Raw genomic sequence first — 16,849 nt, 5'->3', positions numbered from 1 at the left:
TTGTTCAACTGATCCTTCCACTCATCTTCACAACTTCAGCAACTACTTCACACACCTTATATTCGTCATCATCCCACATGTCACTAACATCCTCAGGATCAATTTGTGTTTTAACATGAACCAACCTAGAAAGACAGTCGGATACTTTATTCTCAACGCCAGGTATATAAGACACGGTAAAATCATAATCCTGCAGTGCAATGATCCATCTACAAATCCTTGACGAAACTGCATCAAGACTCTTTTTCGTAAAAAGGTCTTTTAGTGGCTTGTGATCAGACCTAACAAGAAAAGATTCACCCCACAAGAACTTCTTTAACTTCCTAATTGCCCAAAAGATACACAAGGTTTCTTTTTCAAAAACAGAATATGAATTCTCAGGCCCTACAAGAGCTCGGGAGAGAAACATGATAGTTCTTTCATCCCCACCTTTAGTCTGTTTGAGGACGGCACCCAATCCTTTAGCGCTAGCATCAGTAACTAATATCTATTTTGCAGTAGAGTAAAAACTATGAAGTGAAGGAGCATTCTTCAAGGCACTTTTGATGTCTACAAACTCATTCCTGCAAGCATCAGACCACATAAACTATGTCCCTTTCTTCAAAAGTGATCTTAAACTATGAGTCCTTGAAGCGAACCCGGGAACAAACTTATTGTAATATTCAGCCATCCCAAGAAAGCTGACCAACTCTTCTCTGTTCTGTGGCTCTGAAAGATTTAAAATGGTTTCATAGGTAAAATCAAATAAGGAAATAAACAAGCATATGTAAAAATAAATAAAGTAAAAGAGAAAGCAGGTAAGATATTACACCTGTTCCTTTCGTGATGCCTCAGTGGGACTTGAACCTTGTTTCGAGCCACTTCACAATTGCCCTCTTCATCTTCTCACTCTTAATACTGCCTTCCTGGTTGCCATCGCCTCTGCCAGGAGAGTGAGTGAGCGCCAGGCTCTTTCTTCCAAACCTCCTTTCCTTTCTGTCCATCCGGACAAAGTTGTCTTTGAGAACGCGTCCCACATCGAGCAGTCCATCACCTTGCCCACCTTCTTTCCGCCTCCTTCGAAAGAGGAAGAGAGGTTCCACCGTCTGGACCCAAAACGTGCGCTCTCATTCTATCTGGACCGCACACGCCAGTTCCGGGTGGACGACCAGCTCTTTGTTGGTTATGTGGGCGCTAAGAAGGCACGGGCAGTGCACAAACGGACCATCTCTCGGTGGGTCGTGTTGTGCATAAAGGTATGCTACTCTTTGGCTAAAAAGGCGCCTCCTGATGGGCTGAGGGCCCATTTCACTTGGGCCACGGCGGCTACTACTGCCCTGGGACGGGAAGTCCCCTTGCAGGACATCTGTCAGGCAGCTACGTGGGCCTCGCTGCACACGTTCGCTAGACACTACTGCCTGGACAGCCAAGTCCGAAGAGATGGCTTTTTCGGTCGTTCTGTTCTCCAGGGCTTTCCGGTGTGATCATTGGTTTGCAGACCCACCACCGCTATTGCTGGGCTATCTATTCTAAGGTAAGGAATCTAACACAAACCTGATTCTTTCAGATGCACAAGTTATTTACCTTCGGTAACGACATATCAGTAAGGAACAGTAGTTAGTGTTAGATTCCTTACCGCCCCACCTATCCTCCCCGTTCTGCGAACCTATATCTAGGGTTAAGGTTCTTCCCTTCGAGGGCCCTAGTTTCATGGCACCAGTGTCGGTTTTTATCATGGCTCTGCGTTTCTGGCGCCGAAAAGCTGTGTATAAAAACTTACGTCAGCAGCAAGGGCGGCGTCTAAATACTTCGACGAAGTCATCCCAACGCCAACGACGCTGACGACGGATGCGGAGCCGCAGACGACGCCTCCAGACGCGCAGGGGTACTGCTACGCGAAACTTTCCGGATCCAGTCGAACGCCTGGGGATATTCTAAGGTAAGGAATCTAACACTAACTACTGTTTCTTACAGATATATCGTTACCGAAGGTAAGTAACTTGTGCGTTACTGCCAGCCTCTAAGAGGCAGTATTTATTTTGCCACAAAGTCCTGTCTACCACTGCAATTAAATAGGGCTTTGTGTCAAAAACTATGGGTGGTAGCGTGCGAATGATCATGTAACACTCATTGGAAGCCATTTGAAGCAAAGTAAGGCAAAGGAATATTTGTATAAAATTTGGTGCCGCACTGCTGCGCAAAACAAGTTTTGGCTGGAAAGTAAACACTACATCAACAATTTTGAGCCACATTTTGCCACATTTAGTGGCTATTTACTGTAGTAAAGTGTTGATAACTCTGCCCCTAGATGGGAGATTTATAAATTTATAGCACAACAACTGAAGTTGCTAAACTGGGGGTTTTTAGGCTGCCCAATTTCTTTCTCCCTCCATTGCACCACATTGCAAAGTTGCATGTGTGATCTCTAGCATAGATTTTCAGCCTCCAGTACAAAATACTGTGCTTAGACATACTTTAAAACTTTCCCCACGGGGGGCGTGGCCAAGATGGCGGGCTGAGAGGACGCTCTTGCCGTGAGCTCCCGAGCCCCTGGAAACCCTGCACCGTTTTCCACCGCTGATCTCCCCCGGATCGAGCGGAAAACGCACCCAGTGCACCCCGCGGTGGTGTAGAGCAGTCCGCAGCCCTCAATTTCCTTGCTGCGGCGGCGGTGCCGCTTAGGAACCGGCCCGCGGCGAGAGCCGTCCGAGGAACCGTTGAGAGGCCGGAGACCCTTCGATCACAGACCCCCAGAGATCCGGCGCGGGAGGTTTGGAGCACGGAGTAGACGAGCGGCTTGCGGGTGCTCCGACGGTGAGACCCCGACGTGGCCTGGACACGACCTTCCCCCGCGGAGCCGCATTAGCGGAGAGTGGAGAGGCGGAGCCGACAGGAAGCAGCTACGCAAGCCCGGGATCAGGTAGGCCGCGAGGCCTGAGCCACAGGGCCCGGCCCCGAGCCCCGCCCTGCGCCACTACCGGGTGATTCCAACCCCTCGAACACTCACAGTCGCTTCAGCTGCCCGCAGGACCTGCCCTTCCCCGATCCCGGCCACGGAACGACCTGCTCGGCTGGCCTCCGGCCACGTTATAATCGAGTGGGCCTGTGAAGGATGAGTGCTGCGATCCCCGAGAGAAGGCCTAGACGGAGTCGCTGGAAGTGGTGTGGTGCGACGGCCAGTGGGAGAACTGTCCCGTAGTGCTCTCTCTGTACCGGGAGATCTCGACCTAGGCCCCGGTCAGGGTGGAGCAGCACACATATAGCCCATGAGACGAGACTGCGCCACACCGACGCTGCTCCCCCAGGGCGAGGCGGACTGCCATCTTGGACGAGGGCGGACCGATCGCACCGGCCCTGTGGAGCAACCTTCGCTCAAGGCAATTGGAGGCGCCTAACCGGGATTAAGTCTGCATCGGCGCTCCGGAGTCCGAAGATTCCGCGTGAGGTGAGGATTGCCACCCTCTAACAAACTGCAGTACGGGCCCGGACCCCTTCCTCGCCATAGCACGTGGGCCTTGGTGATTCCCCTCCCCCACGATGTCGAATGCCAGAGGGTCGAAGAAGGGAGACCGGACCTTGCCGGACATGCTGGGCAGGGGCGCCCCGAGGCAAGACAGAAATCAGCCAGCCCCGAGCCCCCTGACCAGCTCTCGAGGTGCGGAAGGCGGGGAACCCCCGGTGACTAGATCTTTTCTGGAGTCACTGTTCAGCTCTTTGAGGGAGGACTTCCAAGCCCTAAAACAGGAGGTGGCCGGGGAGGTTCGAGAAGTTCGGAGAGAGGTTGACTCCCTGGGTGAAAGAGTGAACACGGTGGAGGCGGCTGGCCACTCCAGAGATGAGGAAATCACTCACCTGCAGCAGGAGGTCCTGAGGCTGAGAGATCAACAGATTGACCTACAGGCCCATGCCGAGGACCTTGAAAACAGGTCTAGACGTAACAACATACGGGTCCGAGGCGTTCCATCCAGTGAGGAGGGTGAGGATGTGGCCGCCTACTTAGGAGCCCTCTTTCGTGAAATTCTGGGAGAATCTGAAGACTTCCCGATCTGAATCGACAGGGCACATAGAGTTGGTCGACCCCGTAGGGCCTCGGCTCCTCCTCCGGACATTTTGGCCTTCATGCCGGACTTCCCCCTGAAGGAGCGGATTCTCCGTGAGGCCAGACGACAGCAACCTTTACGTTTCCGAGACCATCAAGTGGCTCTGTATCAGGATCTGTCCGCAATAACGCTGCAAAAAAGGAAGGCCTTTAAAATTGCTACGGACTTTTTGAGGGAACATGGCACACAGTATTCGTGGGGGAATCCCTTTCGACTCATCTTTCGTTGGAATGGGGCTCTGCACCAGCTCCGATCCCTCCAGGACGTTTGCGGAGTGCTGGGAATCACCGCGACGGACACGGACACTCCAGCGCCTCGTCGCAGGCGGAGCACGCGAGATGGCTGGCAGCTAGCCGGGGGACGGCGATCCCCGCCGCCGCCCACGAGACCCGACTCGCCTACAATCCGGGCGGAAATGTCCAGCGCCATGCAGGAGGCTTCCAGGACTACGGCGAATGGTGATGTGGCCTTGACGGCCTGAACATACTCCGGGGGGGAGACTGCAGTAGCCTTATCTTCATTGCAGGTGTAGGGGTTCCGGGGATGGGGGGTGGCGGGGGCACTGGAGGTTGTGGCTGGACGTCCACTTGAACAACTTTCCACGGCCTTGTCCGTTGAGGACCAGACTGGGACAATGAAGTGCTATGCACGGTTGGGGGTGAGGGGGGTGGGCGAGGGAGTTGAATGGGTGAGTTTGAGGTTTCGGGCGTTCACAGGGCGGCGGGTGAGGGGGGGGGGGGGAGTTGGGTTCCAGGGAGGGGGTTCTCACGGTTGGGGGGGTGGGTGCCCGGGGACTGTACTGTGCTATGATGTCATTTACTTTCACTGTGTGCTGTGGCTGCGTTCTGTTGCCTTTGTGTTTAGTCCGGCAGATCGTGCCCGACTTGCTGAGCGATACTGGTATTCCCCTCACTGATGGCCCTTAAGATTGTCACCCTGAATGTGAAGGGGCTGAATAATCCGGTCAAACGGAAAGCTGTACTGTCCCTACTGGAAGACTCGCAGGCAGACATCTGTCTTCTACAGGAGACTCATCTTTTAGCTAAAGACTGCCACAGGCTGCGAACCCCGAAGTTCCCCACGCAGCTCTTCTCTTCCTGTGTAGCGATCATGATGTCTAGGAGGTTCAAGGGGGAGATAGTGCAGAAGGTAGCGGAACAAAAAGGGAGGCTTTTAGCTTACAGAGTCAGGGTGGGAGGTCTGGTGTTCACTGTAGGCTCGATATATAGCTCCAACGACCATCAGGAACAGTTTTTGCACAGGGCGCTGGAAGACGTGACAACCACTCCTGACAGGCACATCGTCATTGGGGGGGACTTGAATATGGTCTTTGATGCGTCCCTGGACAGGTCAGCGCAAAGACGCCTACAATCGGGGGAGCTCTCTAGCTCGACTAGGTCCCTTCTGGAGGATCTTGACATGCATGATATGTGGCGCCGCCTCTACCCTACGACCCGTGCCTATTCATACTATTCTCATGCCCACAAATCCTATGCGAGACTGGACCATCTCCTGGTGATGGGTCCGATGTATGAGCTGGCTTCGGCCGCCGACATAGGAGTCTTGTCTCTCTCTGATCATGCCCCGGTAGAGGGCACTTTCCAATTACCTCCTGTGTCTCCCTCACGAGGGGTCTGGCGTCTCAGAGACACTTTGCTGCACAAACAATCCGTAGTGAAGCATATCCGCGAGTCCATACAGGAGTACAAGCGTCACAATGATAATGATGAAACCACCTGCGCAACACAATGGGCCGCCTTAAAGGCGGTGCTCCGCGGCGAGTTTATTGCAGTCTCCTCAGCGGAGAATAGAGACCGTCAGCTAAAAAAGGACGAACTTACACGCAAGGTGAGGGAGCTAGAACAGGTGCATCAACGGACAGGAGCCCCTACAGTCTGGCGGCAACTTAAGGCTGCTAGAAAGCTCCTGTCCGCGCTCGACATAGACAGAGCGGAGTACGCCGTACTACGCCTGAAACACAAATACTACACTGGCGGAGACAGGTGTGGCCGGCTCCTTGCGCATAAACTCCGCGTACAACATCAGCAGCATCGGGTGAAAGAACTGGCGGTCCCCAATGGGGGAACAGACACGGAGGATGGCCAGATTGCGGAGGGCTTCCGTAGATACTACGCCGAGCTCTACGCCGGTGTCCCCCCCTCAGCGCAAGCCGAGACTGACTACTTGGAGTCGGTGGCTCTCCCATCCCTCACGTCGGTCCAGGCCCAACATCTTGAGCGAGAGATCCGGATTGAGGAGGTGGTTACGGCCATTTCCCGACTCAAACACGGGAAAGCTCCGGGGCCCGATGGCTTTATACCTCTCTTCTATAAGACCTTTTGCCAAGACCTGGCACCGCTGCTGACGCGCCTGTTTAACTCATTTTCAGAACCGGGTGCTATCCCTCCGGAATTCCTTCAAGCGACGGTGTCGGTGATCCCTAAACCGGGCAAGGACCGGACCGAGTGCGGATCCTACCGCCCGATCTCGCTCCTAAACTCGGACCTAAAGATATTCACCAGTATCCTTGCGGCACGTCTGGCACTCCACCTACCGGGTATGGTTGACCCGGACCAGGCCGGGTTTGTCCCAGGCAGGCAGACAGTCGATAATACTAAAAGGGTGACCCACATACTGGAGAAGGCCTCCCGGATTCCCGGGGAACGCATGCTCCTCTCTATCGACGCGGAGAAAGCGTTCGATAGGGTGCACTGGCCTTACCTAGAGAAAGTGCTGAGTAAATTTGGCATAGGGGAGAGGTTTAGGCACCTGGTATTCAATTGCTATCGATTCCTGTCCGCAGTGGTGAGAGTGAACGGTTGCAGCTCCCAGAAGTTCGCGATAGAGAGGGGCACCAGGCAGGGGTGCCCGTTATCGCCACTACTTTTCGCCCTCTATATGGAGCCGTTTGCTCAAAGGGTTCGCCAGAACCCAGATGTTACAGGCGTCCGCATGGGGGAGTTTATCCACACCCTTAGTCTTTGCGCGGACGACGTAATCTTGACGCTCGACGACCCTAGGAGGTCGTTGCCTGCTTGTATTGAGGAGCTGGAAACCTTCACGGCTGTGGCAGGTTTCAAAGTAAACTTTGGGAAATCGGCAGCCCTCGACATCTCGCTGTCCGACACCACTAGGGCTGACTTACAGAGGCTTTTTCCGCTGAGCTGGTCTAAAGACCAAGTGCCCTACCTGGGGATTCTTTTAGCGCCCTCTCATCCTGCCATGGTCACTGCCAACTACACGGCCTCAAGCAAGAAAATTAAGGAAGAACTGGCCCGCTGGGACAAAGGCACATTATCTTTGCTGGGCAGAATAGCCACGGTGAAAATGACCCTTCTTCCGCAAGTCCTGTATCTCTTTCGGGCCCTCCCGTTACAACCCCCTAAGGGGTGGCTCAGACAGACCCAGTCTGATATAACACGCTTTGTATGGCAAGGTCGCAAACCCAGGCTCAAAAGAACTATATCCACGCTGGCGCCTGAGTCCGGAGGGCTTGGCATACCGGACTTGCACAAGTATTTCCAAGCTGCACAACTACGTTACCTAGTAGAGTGGAGTCGGTGGGAATCAGATAAGCATTGGTTGTTTCAGGACCAGGCGGTGGCGGGCAGAACACTGCAGGAAGTGCCCTTCCTACGCAGAGCCCACCGTCCCCCCAACCTTTATGCGACCTTCATCACGCGGGTTCCGCTCCAAGTATGGGACTCCGTGTCTACCAAACACGACCTCACCACCTTTCCTTCCCCCTTTACACCGATACTCGGAAACCCGGACTTTAGCCCTGGTATGGAACCTGGAGCCTTCGAGCTTTGGCGGGCAGCCCGGTGCTCCGACCTGTTCCATATGTATGGCCCGGAGGGTGCCGTCTCCTTCCAGGATCTTCCGCCGGACTTCGGCCTGCCCGAGACGGAGCGCATGAGATACATGCAGGCGCGTCACTGGGCGCTCCAGCCGCAGGTACGTGCCTCGGCGGACCGGAAGCTCACGCCTTATGAACGATGGCTGGTGACACGCTCCTCAGACGCCAAGCTTATCTCTGACCTCTATAAACTATTACAGCCCCCCCCTTTTCATATCTACAATCCCGGACAAGAACGCTGGGAGCGGGAGCTAGGACGATCGCTAAGCCACACTGACTGGGATCACATCTCCTACCGGGCACGACACTCTGCTTATCACACTGGGCTCACTGAGACATTCACCAAAATTTCCACTTACTGGTATCGCACCCCCGAGAAACTCCACGAAATGAACCACTCCATACCCCCGACCTGTTGGCGAGACTGTGGACAGACTGGCACACTCACTCATATACTATGGGAATGCCCCCTACTGAATCCCTACTGGGAAGAGGTGCTGAATGAGATAGACCGATGCTTCGAGATCGAATTACCCCGCTTCCCTGCCTATGTTCTGCTAGGCTTGCCAAACGGCTTGATGTACCCCCTAAGATCTAAGAAGGGTAGGCAGATAGCGATTGCCTTGGGATCGGCGATTCAGAATATACTTATTCACTGGCGCACTACCACGCTTCCTACTGTTGTTAGTTGGCTGCATAGGTTGTGGCATGTCTTAGGCATGGAGAAGATGTCCCTGGTGGTGGCGGGGGATGTGGACACATTTGAGGAGCTGTGGTTACCATTCCATACACTGTTACGATCAGAATTTAAAGAAATTACTTGCCCTAGATATCTCAGATTGCTACGGCTGACGTCCCAGTCAGCCCCGCCCACCTGAGTCGCCTGGGATGATGGCTAGGGGGGAGGGATGGATGACTATGCTGCCATGGCGAAGAGGAGAAGGATTGTTAGCACAGTACAGGGGGTGGGGAGGGGAATCGGGGGGAATGGGAGGGGGGCAGTTGGTTGGGGGGGTATCGTTTTTCCTTTCCTTTTTGGTTTGTCCCACCCACAGGTGCACTAGCCATAAGACTCTTGGACAGGACGTGCCCATCGCACTGCACATACGGATTTCACGTCTGTGACGAACTGTATGCACTATTTCATGAGGGGCACCTGTGGTTATTTGTTTGTTGCCTTTTTTCTTTCAATGCTGCAATAAAATACTTTAAACCTAAAACTTTCCCCACATTGTTTGTATGCTGTGCAGCACAGGCCACATGGTTGTGTGAAAAGTTAGAACAAAAAATATTTCAGCTTGTTAGCGCTTTCCTTAAGGAAGCTTTATTTTGTTGTCCATGAAATACCGGTCTACTATTGTTGGTATATAGTATCTGCCATACAGCCCTCCTGACTGTGTACATCTGGCCCCACATTTACTAAGCCTTTGTGTCACCCTTGGTCATGCAAGGCAATACAGGGCAACACAAAGGCTTATTTGGGATTTACAGAGCCACACAAGTCCTGATTTGCATGGCTTTGTAAAGAAATGTAACTCTCGAAGCAGCTTTCAGTACATTGCCTTTCATAGTGTAGGCGTGCCATGGATGGAGTAGCATGGGCTTTCCAGTGCATCCACCCATCAATTTCCTGCCATTCCAGTTTACTAAGGTTTGTAAAGCTGGAATTGTGTTAAGTCGGTACACCTGACACAGAGAGGTGTAAAGAGGACTAAATATGTGTATATCTCCTCGTTACTTCCTCGTTCTATCATGATGCATTGTGCATCACACACAGAAAGAGGAATATGCCTGTCTGGATTGTTTTTGTGCTGGAAGGTTTTCCTTACTGCACAAAAACAATTTTTGCATTAGCGCAGGCTCCCTTGCAAGTTAGTGCAACGGTATCTGCACTGGTGCTAGGCTGCTCAAGTGCGCCAGCGCAAGGAGTGAGCTGAGGAGTGCCATATCATAGTAGATAAGGCGCTTTTCAGCTCTCTCCAAGCACAACAACTTTGCTTGTTGCCCTGCGTTGCATGAAATAAAGATAAATATACACCTTGATGAATTAACAACGTACACAAAGTTTCAGATGTTCTCACAAGCGAATACTACCTCCATACAACAGGGAGGTTTATAAAATAACTTAATGTGCTGTGAACCACATTCTTAAAACCCTTCTCATTGTGCTGACAACTTTTCATTAGTGGCTTCAACTTGTGTACTTGATTATTTTTTAGATCCACGGCTCCTTCTTATTCACAATTATATAGGCTTTGGATTTATAATATCTTCAGTGATTCTTGTGTTTGTACAGTACTGTCTATGCATTTTCCTAAAGACAGATTTTTACATCTTAAAAAGGTTCTTACACCTTCTTCTTCTGACACTGAACCAAAATCTAATCCCTAATCAATAATGACTCAGAACTTAAACATTTGTATTTGGTAGTGAGCATTATAAGCCCCATCTCATAGGCTCCAATAGATACACCAGCCTGATGTTCTCCAGTAAAGAATTTGTAATGTTGCCCCCCCCGCTGCCATTTTGTTTATATTGTTGTTGTCCTCGTCCTCGTGAGCCCGCCCCGCCTCCCAGCTGAGCCGCCCTCCCACTGTCTATATACAGCGCTCCCATACCTGGAAGCGCTGTGATCCCCTCATCGCTCCTGTGCTGAGAGGTCGCTCCACAGCCTTCTTGCCGAGACCTGGTATCGTTTTGAATCTGCATTCCACCCTAAAGTTTATTTGTTGTGTACTGCCCTGGGCGCTGCTTCGCTTTGCTTCCGCTGCAATCACTGTAACTTTAAAACGCGATTACCCCCGGCGCTGTGCTCTGCCCTCCCCCCCGCTGCCATTTTGTTTATATTGCTGTTGTCCTCGTGAGCCCGCCCCGCCTCCCAGCTGAGCCGCCCTCGCCCCTCCCCCTTTCCACTATCCATATATGACAGATGAGCTTCCGCGCAGGGTTCACGCGCAGCGATCGCGCCCCAGTCGCGCCGAAGGTGCGCCAAAGGTAAGCCCGTCTACGCCCGTCCGCGCCTGGACCGCGCCCAGCGCCAGAGCCCCTGGTCCTCGCAATGCCCAGCCCTCCCGCATTACTTACGCCGCCTCCACCCTCCTAGCCCTTAACCCCGGCCGACTCCCCAACTGCGTCCAAGCCGCTCCCGGACACCTCCATGGACCCTTCTCCTGCTACTCCTGCAAGTTCGACGGCACCAAGAACAACTCCTCATCTACGAACACACAACAGATATCCGACCCCAACCACCTACAATGCATCCTGCTCAACACCTGCTCGGTCCACAGGCACGCCATCGACCTCTGGAATCTACTAGACACCATCTCTCCGGACGTCGCCTTCCTAACAGAAACATGGATGAACACCACATCGGCCCCAGACATCACCATTGCCATCCCGGAAGGCTATAAGATCATTCGCAAGGACCGTACCGGCCAAACAGGAGGAGGCATCGCTATCGTCCATAAGAAATCCATCCGCATCTCAACCAGCTCAGACGTCAATCTCGCCAACACTGAACACCTTCACTTCCAGATCCACATCGACCCCAAGACCACACTCAGAGGCACCCTCCTCTACAGGCCACCAGGACCCCGCGCACAATTTAGTGAAGACATCACGGACTTCATCACTCCACACGCGCTCCCCTCCTAAGATTACATCCTTTTGGGAGACCTCAACTTTCACCTTGAAAAGAACAACGACCGCAACACCACCACCCTTTTGGACAACCTCGGACTTAAACAACTTGTCACTACCCCCACCCACATCGCTGGTCACACACTCGACCCTATCTTCACCTCCAGCAAACATGTCTCCTTCAGCCACACCACAACTCTCCATTGGACGGACCACAGCTGCGTTCACTTTACCTACAACAAGACCCCTACCAACAACCATCCTCAACCCACTCTGCGTAGAAACTGGAACAAAATCACCATCGACCAGATCTCCTCATCGCTTCTTCAAAACCCCCCTGCCCACTCCTCAAACCCCGACCAAGCAGCCACTAACCTCACCCAATGGTTATCCAACAGCGCCGACATCCTAGCACCACTGAAAAAACGACATATCAAACTAGGCAGCAAGAAGGCCTCCTGGTTCAACGATGATCTTAAGAAATCCAAGAAACTCTGTCGCTCCCTTGAGAAAGCCTGGAAAAAAGACCCAAACACCAGCACCAAGGACGCCTTCAAAAACGCCACCCGCATACACCACCAACTTATCCGGTCTGCCAAGAAAGCCGCATTCAAAGACCGACTAGATAACAACGCCCACAACAGCAAGGAATTATTCAACATCGTCAAAGAGTTTACCAACCCCTCAGCCAACTCCAACAACATCTCCCCCTCTTAAGCCCTCTGCGACTCACTAGCCTCATTCTTCCACAACAAAATTGCAGACATCCACAACAGCTTCGACAACCGACCCGAAGACCAACCCACCCAACCCTCTGCAGGACCCCCACCCCCCTTGAACATCCTCAATGACTGGAACCCAATCTCCACTGAGGACACCATCCGTCTGATGAACTCTATCCACTCAGGATCCCCCACAGACCCATGCCCTCACCACATCTTTAACAAAGCAGACTCCATTATAGCACCACACCTCCGAGACGTCATCAACTGCTCCCTCAACTCCACAACCTTCCCGGAAAGTTGGAAACATGCCGAACTCAGCGCCCTCCTGAAGAAACCCACAGCTGACCCCACCGAACTCAAAAATTACCGCCCTATCTCGCTCCTTCCATTCCCGGCCAAAGTCATCGAGAAAGCGGTCAACAACCAGCTCGCCGCCTTCCTCGAAACCAACAAATCCCTCGACTCCTCACAGTCCGGCTTCCGAGCCAAACACAGCACTGAAACCGCCCTCATCGCAGCAACAGACGACATTCGAACTCTACTGGACAATGGAGACACAGTCGCCCTCATCCTCCTCGACCTCTCCGCAGCCTTCGACACAGTCTGTCATAGCACCCTTTTACAGCGCCTCAGAAACGTCGGAATCCAAGGAAAAGCACTGGAATGGATCACCTCGTTCCTCACCGGAAGAACCCAGAGAGTCCGCCTTCCACCATTCAAATCAGAGGCTACTGAAGTCATCTGTGGCGTACCTCAAGGGTCCTCACTCAGTCCCACCCTCTTCAACGTATACATGAGCCCCCTCGCGGTCATCGCACGCCAACACAACCTCAACATCATCTCCTACGCCGATGACACTCAACTGATCCTATCACTCACCAGAGACCCTAACACTGCCAAAACCAACCTGCATGAAGGAATGAAAGAAGTAGCCGAATGGATGAAGCACAGCCGTCTGAAACTGAACTCAGACAAAACAGAAGTCCTCATCCTAGGCACCTCCCCCTCCGCCTGGGATGACTCTTGGTGGCCAGAGGCCCTTGGAAAAGCACCCATCCCGACGGACCACGCACGGAACCTGGGCGTCATCCTGGATTCCTCACTCTCGATGAACAGACAAGTCAACGCCGTTTCTTCATCTTGCTTCAACATTCTTCGCATGCTCAAAAAAACATTTCGCTGGATCCCCACCGAAACTAGAAAAACGGTCACCCACACACTGGTCACGAGCCGCCTGGACTACGGAAACACCCTATACGCCGGTACCACCGCAAAACTCCAGAAAAAACTCCGACGCATCCAGAACGCTTCAGCCAGGCTCATATTAGACATCCCGCGTAAAGAACACATCTCTGGTCACCTGAAAAACCTCCACTGGCTCCCCGTCAATAAGAGGATTACTTTCCGCCTCCTAACCCACGCACACAAAGCACTTTACGAAATTGGACCCGAATGCCTCAACACACGACTGTCCTTCTACACCCCCTCCCGCCAGCTACGATCCTCCAACCAAGCCCTTGCCACTGTACCTCGCATCAACAAAACCACCATGGGAGGTAGATCCTTCTCCTACCTGGCAGCTAAAACCTGGAACTCACTTCCCACTCACCTTCGCCTTACTCAGAACCACCTAGCATTCAGAAAGCAACTTAAAACGTGGATATTCGACAAGTAATTCCCCACCCTTCTTCAAGCGCCTTGAGACCCTCTGGGTATGTAGCGCGCTATATAAATCTCTTGACTTGACAGGAAGGAAGCTGGGGCAAGGAAGAACTTTCCTGAGTTGAAAGGAAACCAGCTTGATTAAGGGAGAACCTACAGTTGCTGAAAGGAGACTGATGTGAGACCCCAAGAGAGGGAACAGGCAGACCAAAGGAGACCAACAAACTGCATGTAGCTGAAAGATACTTGGCATCCATTGCTGCACTAGCATACCTTTAACACTCAATAACAGATATGAATGCTGAGTGGTTATCAGCAAACATGCGCACTATTTTAACTTAATTGATGGTACATCACTATGAAACAGAAACATCTGTTGTAACCTGTGCTGTATAAAACACTCAACATTATAGATTTTTTTTAACAAATCTTTTTATTAAAAGAAAACAAACAAAATTATACAACACAAACCAATACAATTAATAAATAAAGCAGTCATCAAAATAAGCCATATTCATAAAATAAGAGAATGATCAAACACAAATAATAAAATTGGAGCTCATTGTCCCGAAGGTTATATCATGGTCTTATGCAAGCAAGCGATTCCAGTGATCAGGAGATTACAGTGACTCATTATCGACACAAATGGAGGAGCATCGTCGAAGTGGGCACACAACCAACCTCTACTTTCATTCCAGTTGGCCCATATTTTGGTCCATTTACCCGGGCAACCCTCTGCTTGCATACACCAATCCATGTCTGACTCTCAATGATGTTCTTATTTTTAATATTTGTTAAGCATAAAAGTGTGCTGTGTTTAATTATTTCGACAATTTTTTCAGCCACTCTTGGTGTCTTCATAGTGTCTGTGACACACTTTGATACAACTTTTCTTCACTTTGGGCCGAGAGGAGGAGGGATTCAGAAAAGGAGGCAATCTCGCATTTGTCTCAATCAGTGGTAGGTAGAGATAGGGCAGTTGCAAAGTGCCTTCGGGACCATCTGACTTCCCTACCCGTCATATTCTCTTGATGGGTATTAGAATGTGTAGGGCAACCGGAGAGTGGTCTAGGTGTACGTGCATAGGTGCATGCAGCAAGAGGTACTTTATTGGGAACACGAAAAGTGGCAACAAAAGAACACTAGTGTTAATCATCTATAAGAGACAATGTTACATAAGCCAAGGAACTTTGATTCTCTAAAGCGTTGGCTAATTGTGAACATATATGAATGTTGTACTTCTGTGTCAGTCTCCCGCCATGTATCCGATAGTGGGTGATATTCAATATACCCTTACATTCTCTCTTTTGGCTCATTTTGACAGCTTAAGGTCTACGAAGATGACTTCCGGAAGGAGCGTTCTGACAAGCAGGTGCTCCAGCGCCTCCTCAAGAGCAAAGCCAATGCCAAGGATCCGGTGCTCGTGCACCGCTGCAACAACGGCAGTCACGAGACACCGGCAGCGGCGCGGACCTCTCCCCCGGCTCCAATCACCAGGCACAGCGGCAGCAGCAAGACCTGCGAAAGGCACAAGCACATCGAATGCTCCCAACACCACCTCTTGAGGGATGCAGTGCTGCCTTCATCTCCTTTCTCCACAGAGTACAAATAGCAGGGCCTACTGCTGGACAAAACAACATGAACTGATGATAAGAATGTATGTGTTGACCAGGGCCCCAGAAAAGACAATCAGAAACAGTGCATCTTTCGAATACACAGGAAGATTGGTTGATAAACTAAAAACACCTGCAGGAGAATTTCATATTTTGCTCCTCGAGTTAAACTGGCCTCCAATTGAGGCTTACTGCAATCAGCTTTTTAGAAATCCAAGCAGCATATTGTACTTCTTGGCAATATATTAATTCCTTATTTCTGCAATCAGTCTGAGATTTCTAGTACCCTTTATGACTGAAATCTTTAAATTGCATTTAAACGTTTCTATATCAGATATAACTTATACGCTGAGATATAAATATGCAAACTGGCAAATGTTTCTATCCAATAGATACATCGGGGTCATCTTCACCCACAGGCATTTGCCACAGAGTGAAGACACAACACAGTGTTTGTTCAATGTAGCATAGCACAACTTTGCGATTTTGGTAAATAATGAAAATAATTCTGTATTAATTATAATCACCTTAATATCTTCTTTAAAGCATTTGACATGAAAAGCTCACACTCTCTCCTAGTACAAACTGACAATTATGTCATTCAGAAAACTGCTGAAAACCCGACACTTAATGCAACGTTTTCTTGACCCAGAACTTTCTAAATGACTGGATGAAATTCCACCTGGGTCTACCACCTCAACTCTGGTGACCTCATGATGTATTTAAGGCATCATCTGATGCTGCAACCATTGCTATGAATGGAAGACTAACCCACCCGGTCTACATGTTGCACAGGAAGTTCCATCTGAGGCCACAGCATCCAGCCCTTATGATGGAGATGGCACTGAATTTGAGTCTACAGAACCATAAGACATAGTAACCGCACCTCTAAGACTTCTACAAGCCAAGATTTTAAAGTTGGCAGCTGTCAATTTAACTTATGAAACATATACTCGTCACATGTTGTATTTTTTTATACAGTACAGTAGGGCGTCACCACTAGCTGGAAATAGAAAGAGGGCTACATGAAAATAAAACAGATTAATTTGAGCCTTTTTATTGGATGATTATTTTCTTGCCTTCCTGGGTCCCACAATGCAATTTAAGGCATATGCAATTTTACAGCTACAGGTTGGAAACAAAATGCAAATTAACACTCGTTTGGTTTGCTGAAATAACCTAACATCTAATGAATAACCCTTGCCGAAGGTTCCAAACATATCTCCTTTTTTCCCCAAAGATAGTAGTTAGGCAGCGAGTGATTTAGATGGT

At 50.8% G+C, this 16,849-nt stretch overlaps 1 protein-coding gene across 2 annotated transcripts in view; it reads left to right on the top strand.

The window, feature by feature from the left end:
• LOC147689145 (uncharacterized) overlaps positions 1 to 16,627 on the top strand; it is a 201,334-nt gene extending 184,707 nt beyond the window's left edge. For both annotated transcript variants that reach the window (XM_086942037.1, XM_086942038.1), the window contains one exon: positions 15,289 to 16,627. In XM_086942037.1, the coding sequence (XP_086798163.1) occupies positions 15,289 to 15,576 (288 nt within the window). In that variant the 3' untranslated portion in view covers positions 15,577 to 16,627. The remainder of the gene's footprint in view (positions 1 to 15,288) is intronic.
• Positions 16,628 to 16,849: the final 222 nt, after the last annotated feature.

This window comes from Lissotriton vulgaris, chromosome 10 (assembly GCF_964263255.1).
Source record: "Lissotriton vulgaris chromosome 10, aLisVul1.2, whole genome shotgun sequence".
NCBI lineage: Eukaryota > Metazoa > Chordata > Amphibia > Caudata > Salamandridae > Lissotriton > Lissotriton vulgaris.
The sequence above is the reverse complement of the archived record's forward strand: the minus strand, read 5'-3'. Positions and strand labels throughout refer to the sequence as shown.